Source organism: Fusarium oxysporum, chromosome 6, assembly GCF_000149955.1.
Source record: "Fusarium oxysporum f. sp. lycopersici 4287 chromosome 6, whole genome shotgun sequence".
NCBI classification, from domain to species: Eukaryota; Fungi; Ascomycota; class Sordariomycetes; order Hypocreales; family Nectriaceae; genus Fusarium; species Fusarium oxysporum.
The window spans coordinates 1,749,905-1,769,322 of record NC_030991.1 but is presented as its reverse complement, the minus strand read 5'-3'; the positions used below and the strand labels follow the sequence as shown (position 1 = coordinate 1,769,322).

At 47.2% G+C, this 19,418-nt stretch overlaps 5 protein-coding genes across 5 annotated transcripts; 3 read left to right on the top strand and 2 right to left on the bottom strand.

Moving 5' to 3' along the window:
* Nucleotides 1-4,281: 4,281 nt before the first annotated feature.
* On the top strand, nt 4,282-5,166 carry FOXG_19719 (uncharacterized protein; the record flags this gene model as incomplete). Its single annotated transcript, XM_018399984.1, has 3 exons — nt 4,282-4,628; nt 4,705-4,937; nt 5,120-5,166. 3 exons carry the CDS (start codon nt 4,282-4,284, stop codon nt 5,164-5,166), a joined length of 627 nt encoding a protein of 208 aa, XP_018244621.1.
* A 4,113-nt stretch (nt 5,167-9,279) lies between these two features.
* Nucleotides 9,280-11,025, bottom strand: FOXG_07263 (uncharacterized protein; the record flags this gene model as incomplete). Its single annotated transcript, XM_018385873.1, has 4 exons — nt 9,280-10,528; nt 10,587-10,700; nt 10,763-10,833; nt 10,888-11,025. The coding sequence occupies 4 exons, from the start codon at nt 11,023-11,025 to the stop codon at nt 9,280-9,282; spliced, it is 1,572 nt and encodes a 523-aa protein (XP_018244620.1).
* Nucleotides 11,026-12,035: 1,010 nt separating this feature from the next.
* FOXG_19718 (uncharacterized protein) lies at nt 12,036-13,393 on the top strand (the record flags this gene model as incomplete). The annotated part of the gene is made up of 4 exons (XM_018399983.1): nt 12,036-12,224; nt 12,279-12,383; nt 12,439-12,672; nt 12,740-13,393. 4 exons carry the CDS (start codon nt 12,036-12,038, stop codon nt 13,391-13,393), a joined length of 1,182 nt encoding a protein of 393 aa, XP_018244619.1.
* A 332-nt stretch (nt 13,394-13,725) lies between these two features.
* FOXG_07262 (uncharacterized protein) lies at nt 13,726-14,489 on the top strand (the record flags this gene model as incomplete). The annotated part of the gene is made up of 3 exons (XM_018385872.1): nt 13,726-14,032; nt 14,084-14,108; nt 14,159-14,489. 3 exons carry the CDS (start codon nt 13,726-13,728, stop codon nt 14,487-14,489), a joined length of 663 nt encoding a protein of 220 aa, XP_018244618.1.
* Nucleotides 14,490-15,258: 769 nt separating this feature from the next.
* Nucleotides 15,259-16,793, bottom strand: FOXG_19717 (uncharacterized protein; the record flags this gene model as incomplete). The annotated part of the gene is made up of 4 exons (XM_018399982.1): nt 15,259-15,632; nt 15,725-15,860; nt 15,989-16,329; nt 16,382-16,793. The coding sequence occupies 4 exons, from the start codon at nt 16,791-16,793 to the stop codon at nt 15,259-15,261; spliced, it is 1,263 nt and encodes a 420-aa protein (XP_018244617.1).
* Nucleotides 16,794-19,418: the final 2,625 nt, after the last annotated feature.

The window sequence follows — 19,418 nt, the reverse complement described above, 5'->3', positions numbered from 1 at the left end:
AAAAAAACCAAAAAAGTGGCAGCGGTGGTCAAGCAAGGCAAAGGGTGTTGCCCTAGCCGGTGGATAGATGGCGGGTGGTAAGGGTCAACAGTCTTGAATCGTGCTTGCACGCTACTCTTCAGCAAAACCTAGAGCCTTTAGCTAGGTGAATAGTTGGTCAATATGTCGACAGTTTGATTTGGAACATATGAGTTGAGAATATGTTGAGAAGCTATTGCCAAGGCCATCTTGTTTGAACAGAGAGTCACAAACCATGGCTGGATTGCTACAGATCATCCAAACCTCAATCACCAAACACGGCAAGAGGCAAGCAGTGAAGTAAATAGTGTGACCGTAAATAAGACAATATCATATTTGATATCGTATTGCATGTATGGCATTCTTATACGGTACAGTGCAAGCAACATCGGGGACCGTGTAATACAATACAATACGATACAATACAATGTATTACGCCCGGCGGCCTGAAAATGTTAGACTGGTAGACCTTGACGAGGACGTACGCTTCATCAAGATATAAAGAGTATGCAGGTGAGCTGTTAGAATTTAGCTTAAGTAAAGGAACTAGCCAGTAATGCGACTATTATAAGTGCCATATAGAGATAAGTAGTTCCGGAATACCCTTGCATAAATCTAAGTCAGATGATAGCCCGTTAGACTAGTATCGCGAGGATAAGTGTCGCAGGGTAGGCATTAGTAATCTAGCTATATGCTTTAAGTAACTCTGCGGGATGGAATACCCCGCACAAGAGATAACTTAAGAACAATCAATCAACACATTTGCTGCTGCTCAACACAATTTACTTTAACCCTTTAAGCACGCTAAGTGCGACACCGACTTATCCTCTCGAGGTATATGAGCTTAAGATGCAAATTTTACAGCAGTCGGGGTGTAACTGCCCTCTCATGCAGAACTACCCCGCCCATAAGTCCCAACGGTATGTGAAAGCGTTGATAATGGAACCGTGATCAGGGGTCTCGTCACACGTAGGGTTATCGCGGAGATAACCTCCCGGTTGTTCGATGCACATTGAGGCAAAAAATGTCAAACCAACAGCCGGCAGCAGGCATGAGCGCTGCAGATTTTGAGCTTTTCCTTTTTTTCTTTAGTGCCCTTTTTTCTTTCCTATTTACCTGCCACTAGGTCAGTATCGCTGGGTGAGGAATCAGGCCGTTGTGAAGGTGGCTGACTGAGCTAAACGCTCGGGAGGATAGCGTGTATGACATGTCATCATATGGTAGGTACCAAAGATTGTGTCGCACAAAGATGTCTGAGGTCATTCCTCCGCATCTCCGCGGCGTGTATTAGAAGGACTCTCAAAGTAGAGGCCAGAGGCAGCGGCGAGGACGTTCTCGATATGTATATAAATTGGGAGAATAGCGTTTAATGAATGGACGAAATGATAGGATTAATCTTATACTAAAGATGACACCTCTTTGCCTGTACCTTTCTCATTCTCAAACGCGGAGCCTGGATGTGATCCAAACCATGGTCTCGGGTGGGGGAAGCCACACCTGCAAGTTCAATCACCACGTTGGTATGTGACATCGCTTTTCGGGGAGATACTTCTGCGCGTTGACCCTTAATCTAGCGAACTGATGTGGAGCTTAGGGAAGATCCATCCTGCCCTGACCCCTGCAGCAGCCTTGTTACCACCATCTGCTTGCCTCTCAATGCAACGGGCTGCTTTTGGACATGCAAGCTAACACCTGTCATATCTGGTCCTTCCAAAATCCTGCAAGGCCCCGCACTTTATTTTATTTTGTACTACGTAGCATACAAGATCCAACGTGGGCAATCCAATTCAAGCCACAACATCTGGCCACCCGCGGCCGTAGCTGTGGAAGTGAGGGGGCCCTTATTCAGGGCGAAGCTGCAGAATTCTGCAGATCTTTTCCCATCAACATATTTAGCTAGATCGACAAGGTGGAGTCATCAAGGCTCGCCCTGATCAACATTGCCCAAAGTAGCGGAACGCTTAGTTATGGTGGGTCGGTGTTAAGACTTGGTTTAGTTTCTGAGGTGTAATGGGCCCGTGCCCGAAGCCCCAACTGAAAACAGGATCACGTCCTACTAGTACTGGGAAAGAGACCGATTTGGGGAAAACAACCATCATCAACCAACGTGTTCTGTAGGGAAAACTTGGCAATCGTTTGACCCCGAGCGACTCCATGCGACTAAGACCTTACACAAGAGATGCTCATACTGCGTGCTTCCATGCCATTACCGCGTGCCTGGTAGAGTTAACCCGAAGGCGTTTCTAATAGCGCTGGCATATATATTAAGCGACTGACCCTGATCATGATACAAATATTTCCATTTATATAACTCATGGCTAAATTCCAAAATGAAACCTGAAAATTCGAGTAATACTTCAAGCTAGTAATAGTTGAGATTGAAATAAGTTAATCAAAGATGCATAACCTATAAATATAAAGATATAGTTATATATTATATGTATTTTTTACGAGATCACGAGACGATATATAGCCAGATATACGTTATGGCTTATAGCTAAAACCATCCTTTCATTGAGAGGCAAGGGCCAGGCCGCTCCATCTAGATTGTCCCAAAGCTTTGCTGAGGACCTATCACTAGGCATCGACCGGTCGTTATATCCTTTAGTTCCCTCATATTAAATGGCTCGTGGGCCCAATGCAATTGTTAATCACTCGTAGAACTGGTTGCCTGACTTTTGCTCACCAGTGAAGCCGGGGTGTTTGTGCGACTAACACACTTTGGGACGAGAATCAATCCATAACAAAAACCGCGCAACTTCAGGAAGACCATGTGAGTCAATTTACCTATCTTCTCGCAGCATCACATTGTCTGGTGTCATGATTAGTTAAGACTGATAAGTCATTCACTGTAAGAGTTAGTGCAAGCCCTTCCGCCTCTAGAAAGGGCACTATGACGGGTGAGACAGGAGCTAGCGATAAGACCTCGTCCAAGCGTTCGGCCCAAACTCCTGAGACTAGTGTGTGTTAAACAAGGGGACTAGATCACTCCAGTAAAGCCATAATTCGAAAAGAGTCAAGACCATTATCACAATGTCATCGAACGAGGCTAGTGCGATGACATTTCAGAAAATGTTGCTCTTATCGATGTACCTGAACTCGGTATTAGTTGAGCTTGCAGGCTTGTGGCGAAGCGTGTCCTCTGGCCATCTATTATGCTAATATGTCTTTGTTCGAACTGTGAAACTTGTATAAACCCCACTCACAGCTTTGATGCATTCAGTACGCTTGATGGAACTACTCAACTATGTCCTTACCGAGCAGTTGTTGTTCACCTTGACCAGGCCCCAATGACGTTTCGTGACCTGTGATGCTCATCTTTGATAGTCGATTGACTTTCGCCTGTCTCAGATTTAGTTCTTTATCTTTTGGTAGTTGGAGAGGGCGGTTGATAGGAAGCGGCCCTAGTGGGGGACGGGCCCTGGTGACTGAGCTATGATTTCCAGCCATCTCTCCTGCCGACAAAGCCTCAGTGCCGACAGTGACAATAAATTGTGCCGCGTCACGTAAGTGAGGAGTAATTGACAACCAATGCGCTGCCTTTAAAAGAGCATATGGTATGTTGAGGGCTTGAAGTGAGGACCCAATGAGGGCAATAATATTTACCGGCCCTCTTCCTACGCCGCTTTCAAGATGCCACTCCGATCCCTTTCACGTCAATGCTCCCTAACCTCGGAATTTAGTACCCTTGGTTTACTTCATTACCCTTCTCAACTGCAATGATCCTCTCTATTTGTTTGTCCTCAATATTTATACTCTTTCAATAGTTTTGCTCGACTGTTCTGTTTCTCCATTATCGCACCTTGATAGCAATTGCTTTGCCTAATATGCATCCTACGCAAAAGGTCATCACTGACACCAACAAGTCTCCTTTAATACAGGTCTTGACATTGATGTTTCTCGTCATCTTCCTCTTGTCATGCTCTGTCCGCATAGGAACCAAGATCCGTATGATCAAAACCCTGAGGGTCGATGATATTCTTACCATCGCCGCAACTGTGTGTAGAGACCTAATAGCGCGATTCATGAAGCGAGATCTCTAACCATCCTGCGCTTATGCGCGAAGCCGCAGGTTTTCGCAATTGGACAATCTATCGCTATATTCATAGAGTGTGATAATGGACTGGGAAAGCCAGCTAGTAGACTGGACTCCAGTGAAATTGTCATATTACTCAAGGTAGATATCTCAGCTGCAACCCGCAAAGCCATGGATAAAAGATCTAACCGAGTCTATGAATATAGAGCCAATATGCGGCTAACACCATGTTCATCGCCTCCGTGTTCTGTTGCAAGCTATCATGCACAGTTGGTCTCCGGATGATGAGCCGAGAAAGCCAGAGATGGATTGTTTTTGGCTTTGAGGCCATCGTTGGCGGGTGGGGAGCTTCTGCACTTATCGTCAACCTCTTCCAGTGTGGACTACCTACGCCATGGATATACACCAATGATAAAAGATGTATCGACCGAACCGCTTTCTGGACTTATTATTCCATCACGAATATCACCACGGATATTGGTGTTATTATTGCTTTTTGCGAAAACATTCTGAAAATCCAAATACCATGGTCTAAGAAGATTTTGGTCATGAGTGTTTTTGGCAGTCGTATCCTGTATGTTTTACTCCCGCAATGGTGATGGATCTGTCTAGCTTGTGTGCAGCAGAAGGCACTAACAACGACGGAAAAGTGTAACACCTGCAATTGCGGTTCAAATCTACCATTCCAACAAGGCATTCGCTTCCACCGATTTCACCTTCGTGAACTGGAAAGCTGCTGTCGCTTTACAACTGGTCCAGTGCCTCTCCATTGTCACTATTTGCATTCCCAGCTTTAAGCCCCTTTTCAACAGCCTAGAATCCAGCCAGATCCATATTGATGACCTTCGACAACAGGGCAAGTCTGGCAGCAGCAGCTACCTGAGTAAGAGGCCGCGATATAGTGGATATAGGTCAAGTCAAATCAGCCCTTTAGGCACCATATCACGGACAATGAGGTCAGCTGAGGAGGTAACTGTGACTGAATCGCAACTTAGCACGGTACACGAATTGACTGACTTATCCAAGTCAATCACACGAGGAGCTATAAAACTGACGATAGAGCAGAAAGGAGGTACTTGGGACGAGCCATGCCGCACGAGCAACTCAAGTGAAATAATACTCATCCAGCAAATATGTTAAGTTGAGGTGCAGAGCCTGCATGACAGTGCTTTTGAGCAATATTGGGGAGAATCTCTCTTTTCCTGTTGAAGGAGTGCGAGACTCTGGTTCCCACGCAGGGAAACATTATAGACCAGCGTCATAAGAGGAAGCTCGTCAGGGGACCGAGCAGCTTGGATCCCATGTCTTGCCAAGAGCGAGATCGATTGAAAGGCTAAAGCGGGAAGAGAGATTAATGCAATACGACGTTATGTAGGGGGCCAGGGTGAGGAATTTACCATGTAGACGAACCATTGCAGGGATACAGGTCATAGAGACAGGGCTCGTACCCATTTGGCCCCTCTTCGTCACAGTAATACTTAGAGACGGGCAGTCTTTCAAGAGATTGCTTGTATACATAGTAGCACGGACATGGCATGGGAAGATGAAAAGGGACCAGGTGTCAAGTTGGCCGAATTAGTTAGAGAGAAACAGATCAATGAGAAGGCTGCTCATGGGGACGCTTTGATCTGGAATGAACATGAACATGTTGGCTTCCCGGTGTCGCGTTTGCCAGGGCTCCTGGGATTATTGTCGCCGCTTTGTTGCTTGATGGACAATCTGTTCTCGAAGGTGACCATCTGGTTAAGCCAAGATGAGGGGTAAATCTCCATTTTTGGAGTCAAACTCACGCGACTTGGCCAAATTGAGTATGCATAACATTCTCCCAAAAGTTCCACCTAAATACTTTTGTAGGACAGCTGAGAAGACAGAGAGGTAGCAATAGTAGTTGGTTATCGGAAAGTTTGAACTGAGGACGTCGCCGCACTGACCTTCTGCACCCTCTAAGCCGGGATGCCACCTTCGATAGACTGCTGCCACATCAGGGGAGCCCTGGGCACGTTCAAGAATCAAGTGTTGGTTGCCGGTTTCCATATTTACGCATGGGGACATTGGAGCAGGGTGCTGGTGGACCAGGGAATATAATCCCAAACTCGAGCATCGAACAGCATCAACAACTCTTCGCCTTGAAGGGGAGGCGGGGGCTATGTACACGGAACGACCTACCTTTACTGCCATTCTTACGTTGTTCAGGACTCCCAACTCCCATCATTTTTTTCTCCTTCTGTGTTTTTATCTCTTCCATCCTGTAATTCTCTGGTCCTTCGTCTTCAACCCATTCATTTAGTAAACTCGCCTTCCGCTTTCATTCGCTGCGCTGTTATGATAGGTATCGACGTATGCTTTTCCCGTACTGAATTTGACACTTTTGCTATGACTTTTTGACATCATTCGATTGATCATTTTATTCTCCATTATATAAAGAAAACCACGTCTCAATTGGAACTTGATTGCCAGACGACTTAAGGTTCTAATTGAAGATATCTAAAATTGTTGAATCCTGGTGAAGATAAGACCGGCTAACCGGAAGACCGAGCTACCGGTTGGAGAGCTGTCTCAGCACTGTAACAACCCCTCAGATAGATCATTACTAAACAGATAGAAATAGGGTCCTAACCCAACCATCAGAGAAAACGGGAGGGTGCATATTTTCACTCCAATATTTGACAATTAGGCTTATAATTTTATAAAGTAATCGCGGACACGCTGGTGCGATCAGAGCCCTACTTGCGAGAATTGTTCACCATAGACGTCCATAATGCCAACAACCATCAGGCTGTAACGACGGAATGACGTCCCCTGCAGGGCTTGAATGTCACAGTGGGTCAATTGGTCAATGATCAACGCTCGGGCCTCCTTGGAACGGACGCCAGTTGATGAGCTGCCCCTGCAAACTTGTAGCTAGCCACATCAGCTAGGCAAAAGCAATATGCAATACGGCTGGCAAAGTGCATGACCGCTTTGGCGTTGTCGCAGCTTTGCGTTTCAGGCAGCAATGGTTTAATGACATTTGGATAATGTGAGTTGAGAAAATGCGTTATCTTGTCGTTTTATCCACCTTGCCTGCCGCCGTACACGAAGCAACTCATCGGTATATATCGTGCAAGGCGAGAGACTAAGCTCGGTTACAGCCAGCACCTGTAATGCAGCAGGAGGTTTTCTTTGAGAGCCAATCGGTAATAAAGATCATCTGGTCAGGACTCAAGGATCTCCGCGGAGCGGGCCGGTCTGCCCAACGACGACTTGATGCTGACATGGTGTGCTGGGTAGGCGTGTCACCTCACAACTGAGGAACATACGACAGCCAATGATTACCCATTCGTTCCCATCGTTTCGAATTGCCTGCCTGCATTTATTAGTTTGTCACAAATGTCACTGCACAGCCGATGGCCCTGTGCATCCGCTACGTAGTCAGCTGCCCGTTATTAAGCCCCTCTGTGCGGAGGAGCATGTGTCGAAGTCTGCCCCCTTACCCCACTGAAAGGGCTGCTGTGGCTGCAGCCGGTCAAGCAAGCCGTTTTTTAAGCCTTCGACAGGGTTTGCATCAAAACCGAAACGGCAATGGATCGAGGTTGTTTTCTCTTTCCCCCAAGAGCTTCAGAAATTGTCCAAACCGGCCGGTAATGCAGAGGGTTTCGGGTCAGCCAGCTCCATCACACCATAGCAGTCTTTGATATCCTTTAGCACTTTGCCTTTTAGCTGATGCACTTGTCGAAAGTGCAACTCGATGCTAGCGCCGGGTCGAATGGCTGATTTACAGAGCCGACAAAACAGCATCTGATATTCCTCGTTCAAGTGGATGCAATCCTCCATTATTGCTGGATTGATGCAGATGTTCGCTTTAAGTCTATTTATATGTCTATCAACAAGCTACTCCTTGCTGTGTAACCCTTACCCCAGGTCGGCGCTAGCTAACCATAAGCACCAATCAGCGATTCGGCTTCGACTAAAGCGATAAAAGCCTAAATATGTTGATCCCGCAACCCCGTTTTGGTGAACGATTTGACCCAAATCGCCTGCAAATAGAAGATGGATTACAAGGCATGATATGGTAACTAGGGCCTTTTAGAAAGCCCTAAGCAGCCAGCCTAGCCTAGAGGCCGAGGAAGAGCGAGGTCGAGGAAGAGCCACTGGTCCAAAAAGAGACTAGCCTCCGGGTCGACCTAGCAGTTACCTTGGGAACAATCTGCTATTTCTATAATATCCAAATCGTCGCTATCTCCAAGGATTCTGTTAAAAAAGACCCTTATAGCACCCTTCGAGAGGCTGCAGAAGAGAAACGCAGAAAATATAGGTCCCTAGGTGCCTTTTTTCAGCTCCTCATCATCTCAACAGGTGGCCTTATGGACCTTGAGACCGCCAAGACCTACAAGAAGCTTCAGGAGCTCGTAGGTCCCTTTGCAGCTAACCAGCTAGATTCCTCTATTAGGCTTGCCCTCATGAGGGCTAGGGCGACTTCAGCGGCTTCTATCCCTTTGAGTGCCACAGCCCTTAGGAAGGTCACTCGCCCCACTTAGCTTAGTCATAAGGTTAGTACGTGCAGGGTACCGGAAGTTTGTGAGAGATTTGCCAAGTCTGTAAGGTAGCTCTTTGTAACAATCAAAACTGCTGGGACTTTTACCATCATACAAATTAGCATGTGTGGAAAAGTACTGTTAGTTTCATTTATCTTGATTGGCTCTGTACCCCTGTCGTGACCCCGCCTAAGGGCTGTGGCACTCAAAGGGATAGCCCAAGATATCCTTAGGAACCTAGCTAGGTCGATCTGGAATACCTCTAGAAGGTCTTCCTAGAAGGCTAATAGCCTTTCTTATCTCTACTTCTCTTTTGTCTATTTCCTAGCTTTTTCTCTTATATCTTCTCCTTTCTCTTATAAGTCTTTTTTATCTCTTTCTATCTTGTTTATCTCTATAATTCTCCACTCAGCTTTTAAGCTATGTCTTATTTAGTAGAAAACACTAGGCCAGATTAAGCTTAGATAGTAAATACTAAGCCTATCCTAATCCTAAATACTAACCCTATCCCAACCCCAAGCTTAAGCCTTTCATGGTTAGACGAGTCGAAGTAACCTATGGGCATGGTAAAACAAGGGCTGAGGTTTATTGTTCAAATCACCAACAAGTCACAAAAGGCAATTGATACGGGAAATTGTTAGATTCGAATCTAGACTAACTATTTTAATGTAGAAGATCATTTTGCAAAGACTAGACTCCCTATGTTGACCCTTACTGCTGAAGCATTCGGACGTAGGCGACTGGGCCTTCGTAACGGTGAGTACCACGGAAGACGTAGTATACCAAAGAGGACAACGCTACGACGCCGTAGATTAGAATACTCCAATTCATCTGTGATGCCGTCGGGTTGGGGTTACCAGGCATGAATGCCAGGACGAAAATGACGACCAGGAAAGCCTCGGAGACGATGTTTATCGTGAGTCCCCATCGACCAAGACTGAACTTGGATGGCAGAAGCGGGCTCTTTCTACATCGTCGCCATATCATACAGCCGATAGAGACCATGTAGCTCGAGAGAAGTCCTGTTGTCGCCAAAGAAGTGATTGAGTTCAATGCGACAGCAGAGCCGATGTTGATAAGGGAAAGAAGACTTGAGATTAGGAAGGTCGTCAGAATGGCATTGATGGGGACATCCCATCCCGCTGGGACCTCGGAGAACCAAGGACTGAATGGAACGGCATGATCTCGCGCAAATGCGAAGAGCTGACGCGACGATGTAGAGACCATGGTGAGATTGGAGAAGGCAATCATAACGACAAGGATGGATGCCATGGCAGTAGCACTGGTAACTGACTGCGTCGAGTTGTAGAAAACCTGCATGAAGGGCTGACCTGTTGGAGATGTGATGACCTCTTCAAGGTTACCTATGCAGAAGCAGTATGTGATAACCATGATCCATCCGAAAGCACCATTGAAGAGAGTCGTCACGATCATCGAACGCGGCAAAGTACGACTCGCATCGTGCAGCTCCTCGGACATATGGACAGCAGCATCTGCACCCAGCAGTGGCAAAACGCCTGCAAGAATGCCGACGAGCGTCGAACCTCCTATACTATTCCAACCTCCGCCATCGCTGAACTGGGTAAAGACAGCTTTGGCATCAGCCATTGGCGAAAGAACCCAGAGAGTAACAAGGATGCCAAAAAAGGCGAAGACGTGAATGACCAGGACAATAGCTTCGATCAATGGCAACTTCCTGGCTAAGAGGATATTAAAGAGTACCGAGAACGCAGCTATAGCTATGGTGAGTAGCGTGCCGTGCCATGGCTTGGGTTCGTAACCTGGGTTATTCAGAACGATGAGGCCCTGAATCTGGGTGCCAGTGATGAAGGCAGAGGATGCACACGATGTTTGCCAGCCAAGTACGCACATCCACCCCATGAGATAGCTGATGAGCTTCTGGTACTTTGGTGGCGCGAATTCGGAAACCCAATGGTATTGTCCTCCCGTCGTTGGTGCCCTGCACAAAGTTCGCGTCAACAATCTGACCCCATGTTGTGTATTGGGAGGATACTCACATGGAAGCCATCTCGGCCATGGAAGTGTTGACGAATAAAAATCCCATCCAGCACACAAAGAACATCCAGATCGTACCAGCAGTGCCGCCGTTGACGAGTCCGATAGTCGAGACACTTTAATTGACAGGCTTCGTTAGCCAACCGGTGACCAGAACATTTTTATCTGCATCCTTTACCTTAAAGAGAATTCCCAAGATGCCATTAGAATCATGGAGAAGCCGAAGATGGACAAGAAGCGAAAATTTCTCTGGGTGATGTCGCGTTAGCCCAGGACAAAAAGGTTACAGGTATTGGTACGAACCGTCATTTCTTGAGTTTTGCCCATACGATACATGTCGGCGCGATCGGCCGCAGTTCCTTTCTTCTCGTCGACATTGTCATTGATGCCGATTGGAGCATCGTGGTTGTTGAGGGATCTCTTGTCGTCGTCAATTGACATGTTGGCGGTATTTCTTGACTGCTTTGACGGCATAGCCAGATGGAAGAAAAGTAAAGGACAAGAAAAAAAGCAGAGAGGGAGGCAAATAAGGCTCGGTAAGAGGAATGCAGGAGTGCGGCATGAACGCGCTTCAAGGTGTACATCCGATCCAACAGCTGCTTGTTTGGTTGCCGGCATATCCATCCTAGTCCAATTGTTATGTACAGCACCTTTCAATCCTACAGGGGTTCAGTCCGCTCGGGCCTAGACCAGACGGGAACCTCCTGTGCCGTCCCGGACTTCGGCAGTCCAGTAGTGCGGGCTTTTATGATGGTCTGATACCCTGGTCGAATATCTCTCCTGGTAGATCAAGGTAACATGTATATCAAAGAAAAAAATACGCCATTTTCTACATAACAGGGTATCACAAATGATACCTTTAAACAAGCTGCTTCTCACATATTAATCTGCATCATGTTTCAGCTAACAACCAAAATGGGGGGCTCATGTCTCCTCATTTCGTCCAGGGTCCTCGTATGGATCCATGCAGCCGCAGATCCAACAAACAAAGCGTAAGCAGCCACAAAACCAATGAACAAAGCGCCAACAGCCAACAGATGTGGGTACGGTACTGGGGAGACACTTGGCTTCGACAGTACATTCGGCCTCTTCTGGTACGCAATAGCAAGCACTTTACTTCTGACTACTCTGTTGGTGCACCCATGCCCTATCCCCTGGATTTAGGTGCATCATTGGCAGAAATCTCTTGCGCTACTGAAAGTTAAAGTTTGCAGGCCTTTGCGAGAATAAGGTGTTGGCTGATTGGAAATTAGGAGATATATTCCTGTGGCGTTGGTGGCTGTAGAGTCCGAGCCCTGAACATTCACATCTGCCAACACTGAGGTGGCTTGCGCCTAGGTACTCATGCCGCAAGGATGAAAGTAAAGATTAATAGTCATCCGTTGCCTCTTGAACAGTGTAGTGCATCTCCCTCGTTACCTTTCTCGAGTCCGACTCAATGGTCTCTAGCCATGGATTCAGAGACATCAGATAACGACGGTTCCTATCGGTTCTCCCCTGTCACGTTCAACGACCACGCCGGTCAGCTGTGGATCGTGACAATTTTGTCGCTGATCTACAGCACGCTTGTGGCTCTGGCACGGACTTACATCAAGTATCACAAGTTCGGTTTCGATGATATTTTTTTTGCTTTGGCAATGGTGAGGATGCCCATCAGATCTGGATAACGCTCCACATATAGACTAACCACTCAGATCTTCCATTTAACTCAGTCAATTGCTGTCTTTATTGGTTTGAGTAACGGCCTCAGCAAGTTTAACTCTATCACTACACCAGAACAATGGGCGACATCTTCGAAAGTAAGCCTTATGCGGTACTACTACTGCTATCACCAGCTAACACGGCCACTGCCAGTCAACTCTAACGGCCGGTATTCTCTGCCTTCTAACTCTTAGTCTCGCCAAATGCTCTGTCCTCGCCCTCATCCGACGCATCATTGGCTCGAAGCCTGGGAAGAGTGGACCGGTCTGCATCGGACTCATGGTAATCGCTGTAGTATGGGGTGTCGGCTCCTGTTTGGCATGGCTTGTGAACTGCCGCGCAGATTCTTTGTTGACTTTGGATAACGTCAAGCAATGCCCGCACCAGGTATGAAAACACTTTGAACCTCCTGAAGACTCATCATCAGATGCCTAACCAAAGAATTCATAACAAGAATACACGTTGGGCCGTCATAACGACGATGGACATCTTGACCGAGATCCTTACCTGGCTCCTCGTACTGCAACTATCCTGGTCCGTCAACATTTCATACATCCGCAAGTGTCAGGTTGTTATGGCTTTCTCATTTCGTATACCGCTCATCGCCCTCTCAGCCGTTCATCTGGCGTATTCTGCAACAAATCCAGCCTCTACTGAGCCTCAATTCGCCGTCACAAAGGCCCTACTCTGCCAACAGATCATGGTTGCTTGGTCGCTCATTTCTGCCACTGTGCCTAACCCGAAGAACTTTTTAAAGTCATTCTCTATAGGGATGGGATTTCCAGTGTCCTTTGACCTCAGCATGTCTGGATCGAGCAACGTCTACGCACTTCAGTCACTTAGAAGTAATCGCTCTGGGGTTACACCATCTGCTGCTGTGACAACTGCAGTAAAATCGACATCTGATAGCGCTTCCCGTAGCCAACCGCACAGTTGGAGGCCGGACCAGGTCTCAAGTCAAACAACGGCAGCACGCGGCTCTGGCAGCAATAGTCGGGATGATATATCGGAAGGGCGGAACTCTAGGGTTGGCAGTCAAGAAATGATCATTAATAAGGAGGTGACATGGAAGGTCACGTATGACGACAACCAATATATTAGACGCTGAGCGCTGGCAGTTAACTGGATAGAACGATTTTGGGATTTGAAAAACATGGGCTCATAGATTGTTGGCTTTTACATTCTATAGCGATTTAGACAAATGAACAGTAGCCAAGTTTTGTTGGGTGGAGCCGTCAACCAACAACCTCATTTCGGGCCGTGTAGGACCTGCAGCAAGGATCGAAGCGGGCTAATCGGATCACATTAAATCACCCGTGCTGAAACACTACCTGGTCTAGACCATCTAAAGTCATTGCCACAGAAGATATAAGGGTCCTAGATCTTGCACTCCACATCACACCACGTTTATCTTTATCACCTGTCCTGGGTGCAAAAACCATGTCTGAGATTGTATTGCGCGATGCGTGCTACTCCGAACTTCCAGAGATTGCCCACATCATGTCAGAGGCATTTTGGAAGGATAACCTATTTGGCGAGCTCATACACCCCCATCGTAGCGAGTATCCCGATGATGTACACCTGTACTGGCTGCGACGGGCACGGGTCAACTTTTGGGACTATCGCTCGCGATGGCTCGTTGCTGTAGCCAAAGACGAGAAGGGTCAGGAAGTTATTGCCGGCATTGCTCAGTGGGCAAGACTGGGAGATGGGGGCCAAAAGCTTGAGTGCTGGTATTTGGATCCTCGTAAGTGTCTCATCTCATTAGCCTCAAGCCTATTTATAAGAAACGTCTCAGCCGCAGCCAGAGCTCCTCGTGCTTTGTTTGTGGCACGACGGAAGCGCTTGTTGAGGTCAGGCCTAATCGTGCAAGCGATCCCAAGCAGGAGGATATCATAGAGCGGGCATATCCTCATTTCGAAGACATATGGAGCGGAAAGCGCGCTGAGTCCTGGTATCTCGAAGGATTAGCAGTGCGTCCAGATTTTCAGAGGAGGAACGTGGGCTGGAAGCTTGTGCAGTGGGGTCTCGAGCAGGCCAAGGCAGAAGGCATTTACGCTTCGGTTGTTAGTGCCTTTGGCACAGAGGAGTTCTATAAGAAATGCGGGTTTGACGAGCAGTACGGAAGCGCCAGACAGGGTGAGGGCAACCCCTTGGCGGATATTGAGGGTGCTAACATGTTTTGGAAATGGCCTGAGGCTTGAGTCCAGCTGTGACACTCAAGATTGATTGCAGCAGTCCTGGTGTCTAGTTTTTGAGCAGAACCCTTACACGGTTCTAGATATTCTATATACAATGTTACTCTTCTTCGAGAGCTACAAGATCTTTTGGATAGTATTGAGTGAGGTCTCAATGCTCTATGATGTTATATATCTCGAAAATGTCCACTGGAGCTTACTTGCGTATGCCGAGAGTCGTGTCAGCCTTTCCCAAAAGTCCGATGACTGGTCCTATAACTCGTAAAGGGACCATCTTTTCAGGGTCTCCTCCGCGCATAGATGGGTAAGACCATATAGGCGTTGAACATGACAGAAAGGTTAGAAAGAGGCGTGTATGAAGCGGAGGGAACGGCGGAAAAAGATGAGTCTCCTTCAGGAGAAGATGATAATAGTGTTGACTTGGAGGAGGAGGATGATGATGTTGACCTGGAAGATGCTGGCTTGAACGTCCCAGAATCGCCCGTAATATTAGTTAGGTGACAGGAAGCTGGCTGTGGTTACCATGCAGTACCCACCTGCCGGTCATACCCACCTGCCGGTCAGCGAAAAAAAAATCCCCCATACAAAATGCACTTTTTTAACCTCAAGGGAAAACCGTAATAAAAATAGTAAAAATAAGTTTATCACTAGAATTCAGATCAAAATTGAATCTGTTTTAGTATTTTCTAGGCCTTTTAACCTCACGGTCTGTGCGGGTGCGTACGACACCTAATTCTTCCTTCCCTGAATTTGACCTCTCATCCTCTTCCATCCCTCACACCTCGATCACATCCTCAACAACATCCGCCCCTTCAATTGCTTCTTTTGGCTCTGAAATAGTGTCAACAGCCGCTAGAGCCTCTGCCAGCGTCATAAATTTCTTATTGGGATTCGGTATCGCCTTCCTCTTCTTGCCTCTGCTCAACCGGCCAACTTCCTCCTCCAAGCTGGCTATTCTGGTGCTCAAAGAGGCGATCTTGGACTCTTGGGCTTCAAACCCTTTTGATATCACAGAATACCGCCTTCTTGTTGACGGGCTCTTGTTCTTCCCCAGGTCTCTGATGTGGCGGCTGGTCGTTGGCGTATGATCAGAGTCGACTTGCCCGTCTCTGTGGCCGTCCGACCGGGCGTCATTTCCTTCTTGTCCGGCTGAATCTCAGGATGTATGAGCGCTTTCCGTCGTGAAATTGGTCAGTTTCCAGTTACTCTCCAGCCTGAAAGGATGTTTTTCTTCGTCATACCCACTTCCCTGGCTTTGGCATAAGCCTTGATGAAGTTGACCTTGTCCACCGGCGCAGAATCGGTCAGGCTGGTGAGTTTCTGCAGTTTTTTTCGATATGCAGCCTTGGATGCGTTGAAAACACCATTATCCAGTGGCTGTAGGCCATGAGAGCAATGTGCAGGCAGGTAACAGCAATACACGTTATTCAAAAAACACGTGGCCATCCACTCATCCTGGATTTTCAGTCAGCGGTATTTCTGATCGAGAACAGGTAGACACCCACAGATACATGGCTCGCATGGCCATCTAATATGATAAGCCTTGCATCAGACTCATCTGCTGGTTGCGTTTGGGGCAGATAAACCTCCTTGAGCCACTCGACCACGATATGGTGGTCTGTCCAGCCGTTATCGGACGTGATATAATACCAGTCGACGATCTTGTTAAACTCATCGATAAACCACTGCTTCAGAAGTTCTTTGCCCTTGAAGATAATTCCCGGGTTTAGAAGACGGCCATCTGCAGTGACGGCTTCGATAAAACTAGTCCAAGTGCGGGACTGCGAGCCTTTGAGGAAGGCCTTCCTTCTGGGATCGCTACTGCCAATTACCAAGGAATCTAAACCTAGATTTGCAATTTATTAGTAAGTCTTGTATCAGAAGTGGTCAGTACTCACCAAATCCAGCCATGATACCGCCCTCGTCAACATTAACCGTGTTCTCAGGCTTGATCCAGCCATATTCGCTCTCCCGGATATTAAAGTACCAATTGACGGCCACTGGGGTAAAAGAATTGAACCTTGCAGCTTCCTGGCGTTTTCCTACCTTCTTATCGATCTCTGGATGGCGTTTAATAAACCTGACTAGCCAGTGTACACCGATAGGCCTTTCCTGGCCCTGCTGTCTCAACAGGGCAGCTACGGTGACACGAACTTGACTGTGGGAAGGAGCATAGCCCAAGGCCTCTTGTCGAAGTATCCATGCAACTAATCTAGCCTCTTGGGATTTGTATAACAGCTGGGCAGGTTGGGTGACCTCGGACTTTGACGGTAGGCCTCTTAGTCGGTCAGACAGAGTGGTTTGGGGCATTCCATGCTTCTGGGCGGCCCGGTGCTGCAAGAGGTGATTATCTGTAACATCCAGTATAGCTTCAATGACATCATTCTCTGTATAAGACTATTGAGGCATTTTCAAGGCGATTAAAGGAAGCTGCTATAGATAAAAGTTTGATGAAATTTTGGGGAGGCTGGGTGATGAAGGAGACATTTTGAGAAATTTTACATTAGTGCCATGCGACCAAACTGCTTGTGTAAAATACAAATGAACATTCCAATATGAAACAGCATGAAACTCTCAGTAAGACACAATCTGTTCCATGTAAATAACTTCAATTTTGGCCAAGCACTGTGCAAGTGAAGTTAGACATTTTGTATGGGGAATTCTTTTTTTCGCTGAACGGTAGGTGGGTATGACCGGCAGGTGGGTACTGCATGGTAGCTCGACCCGACTTTGTAGCACATTCGGTACCATTTTGGTATCTTCTACTAGCCTGCGTCGGGGCCCTGGGTCTATTCCAGGATGCCTTTTGGCAAGATGAGTGGCAACTTCTCTAGCCAAGCAAGCATGTTGGCACTTCTGACAAACAAGAATCCGATACTCAGACAGATGCATAAACGGGTATATAGGGTTGGAAGGGCCGAGCTCCGTCATAGGCTTGAGTGCCATGGTCTGAGGGATACTTCTTAAGAGCTAAAAAAATCATAAATTGTTGGCTAGATCTGACATTCGTCGTGATAGACCCTGATGGACAGGAGTCAAAACTCGACGCGCTGCTGTTAAAGTGTTGTCCTGCCTGAACGTGTAACCAAGCACCAATCAGAAATCCAAGTCAACCCCCTGGAAAGTGGGGTAAATTAAATCAATTGTACAACAATTGATTTTGGACTGTAGGACTAGGACAAATCGAAAGTGTGACTCGATGCCAGCGCCGGGCCGAACGGCTGCTTGACATAGTCGACAGATCAGTATCTGATAGTCCTGATTGAGCTGTACAATATCCTCCATTGCTGCTCGATATCACCTCTTTGATCTTGGTGATAGAATATGAAGAGATGAGTAGTCTTGTTGTCTTTCTCGATTGATTAAAGTCCCCTTTCCTCTATGTTATCTTGTCGCAGGGTAGGCATTAGTAATCTAGCTATATGCTTTAAGTAACTGTGCGGGATGGAATACCCCGCGCAAGAGATAACTTAAGACATCAATCAACACATTTGCTGCTGCTCATGATATTCACTCTAACCCTTTAAGCACGCTCAGTGCGACATATCTCTTCAGGCGGCATAAAGCTCCGGCGGGGTCACGACAGGGGTGTAGGACCTATCAAAATGAGCGCTACATGAAGTACATTCTCACACACCTAAATTTGCGTGTGATAGAAGTACCAGCAGTCAGCCGTGTTACAAATAGCTACATCACATACTTTGCAGCCATACACGGTCTGCACCCTTCGTTTATTTCCTGATATCGGCTGTAGATAACCTCCTTTTTCCTTCTTCCTTTTAAAGGGTCGGGCCTGACCCTGCCGGAAGCCTTTGCAAGCTAGGCAGCTTGAATGTATGCCCCGATGGACATGATTGATATCTCTTTGTAGGTGAATTTGCCGTGCTTCTGTATCCTCGATGTCTTCTTCCATTCCTGTACGGCCTCTCTTCCTTATGTGACTTTCAGTTGCGTATCTGTTGAAAATGGCATTATAAATGCACTCCTTCCAAGCTTTAAGCGTGCTATAGGGCCTCCAACGAGGCTGCCGTGTTTTCTTCTGTAAAATGAAGCTATTCGCAAGTGCGACTTTAAGGAGGAAAGACCAAAGCAACGCTTGCCAAGGACCGCGCCGGAATCGGTGCTGATATGTTGTATAAGACCGTATCTGATCGCCCCGGTCAACGTGATTCATTTCATCGTTATACTGAGCGGCAACAGTAGGAATAGGGATTATCTTGAAGCTATCACCATTGAAGACCTGCTGCAGGCGCTGTGACTCTGCCTTTGTGCCTCTTTTGGCGGGCTTTTTCCTCTTTTTTGGTGTGCGCTCGTGAGGGGCTCCGCTAAGCACAGTTGAAAGGAAGAGCACGATGCTGCTATCTTTCCAAGCGATTTGGATGACCTAGGGAGAAAGGAAAAGGACAAATTAGTAAGGGAAATACAGGTAAAGCTGTCCATACCTGTTTATCTTGTGTCGGGATCAAATATACCTCATTATATTGCAAAGCTATGCCGTCAGGAGCTTTTCCGGTCTCTTTTATATGCTTCATCTCGGTGGTGATGCCGCAGTTAGGGCGTGCCGTGCCTGTGGCACCGTGGCCAAGCTGCCGAAGAAGGCGGAAGAGCTGCGGCGACGAGAAGAGGTTATCCGTGAAGAGGTAATGTGTCTGCGTTGACAGCCTTTTTAGTAGGTGAACCACGACGCTTTGTGTATTGTTGAGAGGAATCTCGGTCCGTAGCTTTCCCTTCTTGCCGTACGGCGTTGGTGTAGGTAGCTCGACTATAACAGCCTTGTATGGTGATGCCTTCACGTGCCAAAGCCACTGCAGAAAGAAGCCCTGTTGGGCGATAACCCAGACTTTGAACCCCACGGGCGTGGGTTTATTCTTGACGACTGTTGTCTCTTTTGATCTGCCTGTAAAAGGGATCATACACTCATCTACAGTGAGGTTA